The sequence below is a fragment of the Melospiza georgiana genome, chromosome 21, assembly GCF_028018845.1.
Source record: "Melospiza georgiana isolate bMelGeo1 chromosome 21, bMelGeo1.pri, whole genome shotgun sequence".
In the NCBI taxonomy this organism is placed as follows: Eukaryota; Metazoa; Chordata; class Aves; order Passeriformes; family Passerellidae; genus Melospiza; species Melospiza georgiana.
The window spans coordinates 1039642-1048346 of record NC_080450.1 but is presented as its reverse complement, the minus strand read 5'-3'; the positions used below and the strand labels follow the sequence as shown (position 1 = coordinate 1048346).

The window sequence follows — 8705 nt, the reverse complement described above, 5'->3', positions numbered from 1 at the left end:
CTATCTATCTCTCTCTCTCATGCAGCCCTAGGAATAGAGGAAGAGCAAAGAGCCAAGCAAGAGGTCCGGATGGGAGCTCCCGTCTGCAGGGATCAGGGGCACCCCAAGGAGCTCCTGTCTGCAAGGGAGAACAGGGGCACCCCAAGGAGCTCCTGTCTGCAGGGATCAGGGGCACCCCAAGGAGCTCCCGTCTGCAGGGAGAGCAGGGGCACCCCAAGGAGCTCCTGTCTGCAGGGAGAACAGGGGCACCCCAAGGAGCTCCTGTCTGCAGGGAGCAGGGGCACCCCAAGGAGCTCCCGTCTGCAGGGATCAGGGGCACCCCAAGGAGCTCCTGTCTGCAGGGAGAGCAGGGGCACCCCAAGGAGCTCCTGTCTGCAGGGAGAACAGGGGCACCCCAAGGAGCTCCTGTCTGCAGGGAGCAGGGGCACCCCAAGGAGCTCCCGTCTGCAGGGATCAGGGGCACCCCAAGGAGCTCCTGTCTGCAGGGAGAACAGGGGCACCCCAAGGAGCTCCTGTCTGCAGGGAGAGCAGGGGCACCCCAAGGCTCACTCCCACACTGCCCTGCCTCCACCAGTGGTTTTTTCCTAGCTTATATTTTACAGCAGTACCGTAATTCCCTGCAGTACCCGAGCCCTGGCACGGCAGGAGCTCTGGGAGCGGAGCTGGCACCCCCTGCCCTGTCCCAGCCCTGGGCATGGCGTGGGCACCGGGGTCTGGTGGGAGCCTGGGAGCTGCCTGTGCCACCCTCCGTGCCTTGGCTTGGCCGAGGTGTCCTGGCTGGCCTGGGGGTGTCCCAGTGTCCTGGCTGGCCTGGGGGTCCCTCTCATCTGAGCAGGGGGACCGTGTCCTCTCTGCCTGGCTGCCCCCTGGAGCACTGTGAGCCAGCCATGGAGAGCTGTTCTCCATCTGAGCCCCTTTCCCCACCCACAGCAAGCTGCTGCTGGGCCTGGGAGCCCCCCCGGCTCTGGGACACGCTGCCCTGACTCGGGGAAGTGCCACCACACTCAGCACAGGCAGGGGACAGGTGACACGGCAGCGCTGTGACCCCCTGCCACCGAGGGAGTCTAGAGAAGAGAGAACTAGGGCACTAGCTTGAGCCTTTGGCTTTCAAAGCAGCAGGATTAATAAGTTCCGCCTAGGAATGGAGTCCTGGGAAGCTGGACGTGCAGCAGCGAGGAGGAGGATGAGGAAGATGAGGATGAGGAGGTGGCGGGTGCCACGCGGTGCCAGCGCTCCCGGATCAGCTGATGAGCGGGGCCGAGCGGTCGTTTGTCACCGTTGGCTTCAGCTGGACGTTGGCAAAGGGGTTCCTGTGGAGGAAGAGGAAGAGGAAGGAGGAGTTAACAGGGTGTGTGTGGAGGCCGGGAGAGCACAGGGCACCGGCACAGCGAGCGAGAGTGGCGAGAGCCCGGGACCAGCAGCGTTTGGGGAGGTTTGAACTGGAAAAGCTCTGCCTGTGGAGCCCCCAGGCCAGCTGCCCCACTCCCTGAGCTGCCCCACTCCTCAGCTGCCCCGCTCCCTGAGCTGCCCCACTCCTCAGCTGCCCCACTCCCTGAGCTGCCCCACTCCTCAGCTGCCCCACTCCTCAGCTGCCCCCCTCCCTGAGCTGCCCCACTGCCTGAGCTGCCCCACTGCCTGAGCTGCCCCACTCCTCAGCTGCCCCACTCCTCAGCTGCCCCACTCCTCAGCTGCCCCACTCTGCTCCTGTCCCAGCTAAGCCGTGGTGGGTCAGAGATGAGCCGAGCCCAGCTGCAGGGGCATGTTCTCCCACCTGGCTCTCCTCCAGCCTAAAGCTGGGGATGCCAGGGGTGCCAAGGCTGATGAAGCTGCTCCAGCCTCCTCCAGGGCTGGACTCCAGCAGTTCCCACAGGTGGAGCACTGTGGGATCACCCAGCCCTGGAGCAGGGGGTTATGGCTTCGCTCCTGGCCAAGGGCAGAGCTGGCAGCTCCCTGCAGAACCCTTGTGCTGCCTCTGGGAAGTTAATGTCCAAGAGGAAGAGTGTGGGAGACTAAGGACAGCTGGAGGAGCTTGTCAGAGTGCAGGGCCCAGACTGGCTGACCTTGGGTTTCACCTACCTGGGATGTCCCCAGCACCCTCCTGCTGCCATTGTCACCTGGCCAGGACAGGGTGCAAGGACTGCCTTGGCACAGGGAGCATCTTTACCCCTTCTCCAGGAGGTCCCCTCTGTCCTCTCCCTGCAGGAGTTCATTCCCAGGGAATGTGGGCAGCTCTGGGGGTCCCTCTGGCTGCCTGGGGAGCCACCAAGCACCCCCTGCCCTCCCTGCAGCCCCTCTGTCTTGTGTGCCCACTGCCCCCTGCCCTCCTACCCCTGACGTGGGTTCAGGTAAAGTGCTGTGGTTACCATGTGCACCTGCACCGAGCAGCTTTGGGATGTCCCCAGAAGCTTTGGGATGTCCCCAGAAGCTTTGGGATGTCCCCAACCATCTCCCAGAGCAGAAGGAAGATGCTGGGACCTGCACCCCCTCTGGGACAGGGTCTCACTGTCAGCCCCAGGCCCCATCTCTGCCATCCCTCACCTCTCCACGTTCGCTTTTCCCTTCCTTAAAAGATAAATGACTTTTGCTTAAAAATAGGGTAATTAATTTCACACCTAATTAATGCAGCTGCTTAGATCACTTTCCCTCCCAAGATGCCAAAATAGATTCTCAGGACTGGAGGGAGAGGAAAAGTTGCTTTGATGAGTCACCCGGGGCTCATTTAACTCTTTGTGTACTGGCAGAGAAGAGCCACCGGGATGGAGCCCGCAGCTCCAGGGAAAGCAGCTCATGGATCAAAGAGAAACGGGCGAGGAGCTCTCCAGGCTCTGCAGTGCCAGCGAGGAGCAGGGTCTGGACTCCTGGGGAGGCTCCTGCATCCCATCCCTGGGGCCAGCACCAGGAGGCTCCTGGGATGAATCTACAACAAAAAGAGCTGCTCAAAACACCTGCGGTTAGTGCGGGCAGGGCCGGGCGGGCGCACACCTACAACCAAAGAGCCGATTGCGGGCAGAGGGGGCAGAGCAGCTCAGCGTCCCGGCAAGCGCAGCCACGGCAGCGGGGCGAGCAGCACAGGCAGCCGGGGAGCCCCGGGGCTCGGGGACGAGCGGCGGCGACGCGGGGAGGGGACGGCGAGGCGCGAAGCAGAGCGGTGGCACCGTGCCCGCGCAGCCCCGCGGCCTCACCCGCTGCCCAGCGCACCCAGGGCTCGGCCCCGCGACACCGTCACTTACTAACGACGGGCAGGGCCACCTCAAAACCTGGCCACTTCAACATCGGGGCTGCAAGGGAAACAGAAGGCAGGTTGGAGCACGCCGGGACGCTCGATGGGAACAGGAGGTCGCGGTTAAGGAGAGACTTAAGGCCGCGAGCCGGCCTGACAGCCCGCTGGCCACCCCGCACGCAGCGCCGGCAGGCAGAGGAAACAGGAGGAAAAAAGAAGAAAAAGGAGGAAAAGTGGTGTTTATTGAGTCGCTGGTGCTGCGAGGAGGGGAAGGAAGGGCACGGCCAGCCAGGAGCTGTGGGAGTGCAGCGGCCGGGCACGGCGGGGGCTGCGGAAGGGAGGGGGCGGCTTCCTTCCCCCTGTGCCGGCCACTGCTGCTTTCCCAGCGCTGGGAAAACACAGCCGGAGCCTGGGCATGCCACAGCAGGGGCAGCATCACCCCTCGGAGCCTGGGCATGCCGGAGCAGGGGCAGCATCACCCCTCGGATGCTCAGCGAGGAGCAGCAGGGGCAGCATCACCCCTCGGATGCTCAGAGAGGGGCAGCCAGCCCTAAAGCAGCTGTCGCTGCTCCCGCTCAGCGAAGCTGTTTAGTGCAGCGTCCCCGGGGACGGAGCAGGGAACAAAAACACGGCCTGGGAATGCCTGGGAATGCCTGGGAATGCGCGGAGGGCGATGCAGGCAGTGAGGGCAGCACACAGGCACGGCAGCCGAAAAAGACACCGAGGCCCAGCTCAATGCAATAAATAAAACTTTTATTCAAACAATAACTCAGTACAGGGCACAATTCTCTCTGGCTTTTAAAAAAAGGTTTTTCAGCACTTTACAATCTCCACACAGGCTTTGCTAGGCTGGGTTTGTGTTTTTTGTGGTTTTTTTTTTCCCCCTCTACAGTCAGTCATTCACTGTGAAATATCCTGGGTTAAAAATCCTTAGCAAAATTCGGACATCGATGCAGGAGGGGCTCAGAACAGTGTGCCCGGAGGCGAGGAGATAACCCAAAAACTGGTCCGGGGTGCAGGGGGGGGGTCGGGGGTCTATTGCCAGCAATGTCCCAGTAAACAGGCAATGTCAGAGGTCTTAAAAATCACATCAGAAAAAAGCGTGAACAGCTTTGCAGTGGAGACGGCCACGGGCACTGGGAGGCTACGGCCGGGCGAGTGCGGAGCGGGACCCCCAGGGCGGGCTGGGAGCCCTCCGGGCACTGCCGGGGCTGCCTCGCTCCAGCCTGGCTTTGGGCAGCCCCCGGAGCCCCAGCCCTAGCGTGAGGTAACAATACCTTGCTACAAAAAATATATATATATATATATATTTATAAAACAACCAGGAGTAACCCTGGGGGGGTTCCCGCGGGCGGCGGGACCCCAGCCCAGCAGCAGCCCTTTGCCCGGGGCGGGAGCACTGTGCCATCCGCTTCTCCCAAGGGACGGAAGCGGATCGGGCCCGGGGGAGGCGCGGGGACGCTGCCCCCCCTCGGGAACGGCATCCCGGGCGCGGGCATCCCGGATGCTCGGTAACAGTACGGACACCAGAGGCCATGCATATGTGATCCAGTCTGGGAGTTTGGTCCAGGCTCGTGCGGGGCGGCCGGCGCGGCCCCTGGGGGGACAGGGCATCGCTAACATCACACGGGAGGACAAACACCGGGTCCCACTAAGTGACAGCTGCGCCCGGGCTGCGAGCACAGACCTGGCGGCAGTTTCTGCTCCAAAAAGGCTTCAGAAACAAGGGCACTGTGAACACCGGGGAGGGGTGAGAAGCACCATGGTTTCCTTGAAGATCACAAGAGTTTCAAATCCAAAAGAAGTAGAGAAAGAGAAACGAAAGGGAAGGAAAAAAAAAGGGGGGGGAAAGAAGCAGAAAGCTCTTCCAAGCAGCAAGGGGCCGCTGCGAGGCCGGGTGTCCTCACACCGTTGAGACCAAACTGCCACTGCCGCTGCGGAACAAAGCACAGAGATGCCAGAGTGGCCGCGGGGCAGCACCGAGCTCAGGCACCGCGGGCAGGGGGGGACCCTGCACGGCCACGGGCTCCACCCGGCCCCGGGAGCCAGACGGGGCAGCTCCGAGGCACAGGGGATGGATGGATGGATGGAGAAAGTGCTGAGGAAAGGCCCAGGAGCGTGGGCTCTCCCCTATGGAGGCGTGAGGTTGGGAGACGCGACTCTGGAGGAGCACAGCTTGGGGACACCAGGCTGGCCCTGGGACCTGCCCTCCCTGGGTCCCCCCATCTCACAGATGAGACCTGGCCCCATCCCAGTCCCCGGGGAGCCCATGCAGGGACCCCTGTGGGGACACAGCCCCACGGCTTCGCCCACAGCCTGTAACACCAAGAGCTCGCAGGGAATGTGACAGCAAGGTGACATCTTACCTGTTGACGGACCTCGTCCCGTAGTCATCGAGACCCTGTGGGGAGGAGAGGAGGGAGCACAGTGAGGGATGTGTGGGCTGTTTGCTCAGGTGCCACCAGAGGGTCACACGGACAAACCAAAGTGCATCAGGAGCCAGGGCTGAGAGCTGATGCATTTGGAGAGGAGAAGGAGATATGGAGATGATGGGAGTGGGATTCAGACAGCAGGGAGTGAAGTTCCACCACTCCCTGTCGGATTTATCTGGCCAGACATGGAAAAGCGACTGCTGGGAGAGCCCTGCTCTGCTCTGCCCAGCCCCTGTGAGGAACAGAGCTCTGGCTGCTGCTGACACTGTTGGAAAGGGGCTGCACGACTGAGGGACACCAGTGAAATGCTCTGTGGAAAGAGGGGTTGCCTGTATTCACTCCCACCAGAAACCCACAGGGTTTTGGACCATTTTCTCCTCTAGCCGGTGCTGAGCAGGCTGTGCAGGGAGGGACTGAGGGGCAGCTGGGGATCAGAACATCCCTCCAGGACATCCGTCCTTGAGCACGGGCCTGCCCTGGGATACGACTGCAGCAGCTCTGCTCTCCGTGACAAACGTGGAGAAAGCTCCAGGAAAGAGGGGGAGTCCCTGGCCTCTGAGCTGGCCATGCACCAGCAAGCAGAGACCCACATTCCCACCTTTCCCAGGAATGCTCCCAGTCCCAAAACACCAACCCCAGCAGCAAATCCTGCTGGAAAAACCCAGCAAGACAGCAGGAAGTGGGGCTGTGCTTCCAGCCCCCTCCCTGCAGAGAGGAGCAGATCCCAGCTGACCTGCCCTGTGGAATGGCTGGTGCTCACTGCCCTTCTCTCTCCCTCCTCATCCTCTCCCCTCTGCCAGCACGTGATGCCAGCGTGGCTCATCCCACTGTGCTCATTGTGGTGGGACAGCTGCCCTACACTCCTGGCTTAGGCTGATCCCATCTGCTGTGCATCCTCCCTGCTTGTTATCCAAGAAGCCCTGGGCATGCTTTGGGCACTCTGGGATCCTGTCCAGGGTCTGCCCCAGTGTCCCCACGGGACTGTCACCGGCTTGATGTGGCACGTGCCAGAGAAAACACCTCCAGCTGCCTGTGAGCAGCCTGTTTCTGGTGGGAGACTCCGTGGACTCGGCAAGTGTTGTCCTTTGGGGGTTTACGGGGCCATTTTGTGCCACTGCCCCCCGTGCCTTGCCCGTTCCTCCCCATCCACGGGCTCCCTGCATCCCTTCAGCCCAGCAGAGGAGCTCGGCAGGGGCAGGTCCAGGCAAGGCACGTGGATCACCAGGCACAAAGCAGCCAAATTTCCATAAATCCCAAGGGAAACATTGCAAGCGTCGGACTTACAGCTGTCGACCTAGTGTAAGGCTTGTAGTGAGCGGAGGGTGCTTGGCAGAGGCCACTGGCATAGTCTTTAATTGCACACCCATAGGGCATTAGGTAGTCCTAAAACAACGAACAGAGGTTGGAGAGCTGCCCTGGCACCCCCAGGCATCCCGGGGCCGGGCACGCTCCCACTCATCCCATCCCAGAGGGACAGGAAGCTGAGGCAGCAGGGACAGTGCCCAGGGGTCTGTCCAGCATCCCCCAGTGCTCCGAAGCCCCCCAGAGTGGGAGAAGCTGGTGGGAGAGGCTCACCTGGGAGAAGGCGGGCACGGCCACGCTGTAGGGCCGCTGCTTGAAGGTGTTGCTGCCCTGTGCTGGGAAGGCCTGCGAGGCCATGCCATAGTCTGGCGGTGGGATGGAGATGTCATCCTTGTCCAGCAGGTTGCCAGTGCTGCTGCTCTTCCCTTGCTGCAGGCTGGGGGGCCCAGAGCAGAGGCGTCAGCTCCGTGTGGAGGCCCCCAGAGCACCCATCCGCTCATGGCATCCACACAGAGCCAGCGATCACCCCACCGTGCTGCTATTCCAAAGGAATTCCTAATTCCCACCCCAAGGACACCCTGCCGCCCCACACGAAGCTCCTACCTGGTGTGCACCCGCTCGCTGCCATCGTTGTCAAGGACCCGTGTGTAGGAGAAAGGAAACCAGCCCCTCCTGAAAGGCAAAGGGGGGATGAAGCCAAACCCAGGTGTGTCCCAGACACAGCCGCTCCCCAGGCCGCCCGGCTCACTCACATCTTGGTTTTCTCGCTCTCTCCGTAGTGCCAGCCGTCGCGGGCCTCGGGCACCAGCAGGGTGATGAGGTCTCCCTCCTTGAAGCTCAGGAGGGTGCTGTTATCCCCGGCAGCGTGCGAGAAAATCGCCTGCACCCTCGTGCGGCCGTTCCTCTCGAGCCCGGCGGCCATGGAGCTGGAGCGTGGCAGGGTCTTGTTTTCAGCTGGGGGGACAGACGCCGGTGGGTGCCCCGAGTCCTGCACCCCTCATGCCCAGGCACAGGACGGGTGCCCACCCCTCCTTGCTCCAGCCCGGGTTGTGGTTGTACTACAGCCTTCGGTGTGACTCACACCTTCCCCCTCACCCAGCAGGATCAGGCTCTCAGCATCACCCACCAGCCATGGCAAAGGGAGCAGCAGGCTCCCTGGGCCACATTCCACGAGGTTTTCCTTCTGCAAGTCCTGTGAAACACCTGGGCAGAGCCCAGCTCCACCATTTCCTTTCCCTGTGCCACATTCCACGAGGTTTTCCTTCTGGAAATCCTGTGAAACACCTGGGCAGACCCCAGCTCCACCATTTCCTTTCCCTGTGCCACATTCCACGAGGTTTTCCTTCTGGAAATCCTGTGAAACCCCAGGGCAGACCCCAGCTCCACCATTTCCTTTCCCTGTGCCACATTCCACGAGGTTTTCCTTCTGGAAATCCTGTGAAACACCCGGGCAGAGCCCAGCTCCAGCATTTCCTTTCCCTGTGCCACATTCCACAAGATTTTCCTTCTGGAAACCCTGTGAAACCCCAGGGCAGAGCCCAGCTCCAGCATTTCCTTTCCCTGTGCCACATTCCACAAGATTTTCCTTCTGGAAATCCTGTGAAACCCCAGGGCAGAGCCCAGCTCCAGCATTTCCTTTCCCTGTGCCACATTCCACATGATTTTCCTTCTGGAAATCCTGTGAAACCTCAGGGCAGAGCCCAGCTCCAGCATCTCCTAACGCCCAGGTCAGGAGGCACGAGCAGCACTTG

General features: G+C 61.6%; 1 protein-coding gene across 4 annotated transcripts in view; it reads right to left on the bottom strand.

Annotated features, from left to right (window-relative positions):
- Positions 1-469: 469 nt before the first annotated feature.
- The window catches only part of BAIAP2 (BAR/IMD domain containing adaptor protein 2), a 41085-nt gene continuing 32849 nt past the window's right edge, over positions 470-8705 (bottom strand). For 2 of the 4 annotated variants that reach the window (XM_058038979.1, XM_058038981.1), the window contains exons 10-14: positions 7707-7908; positions 7558-7626; positions 7228-7390; positions 5587-5621; positions 4238-5154 (exon numbers count right to left, since the gene is read on the bottom strand). In XM_058038979.1, coding sequence (XP_057894962.1) covers positions 5124-5154; positions 5587-5621; positions 7228-7390; positions 7558-7626; positions 7707-7908 — 500 coding nt within the window. In that variant the 3' untranslated portion in view covers positions 4238-5123. Of the gene's footprint in view, positions 1311-4237; positions 5155-5586; positions 5622-6936; positions 7036-7227; positions 7391-7557; positions 7627-7706; positions 7909-8705 lie in introns of those variants that run through there. The other 2 variants (XM_058038982.1, XM_058038983.1) reach the window with 2 other exon arrangements.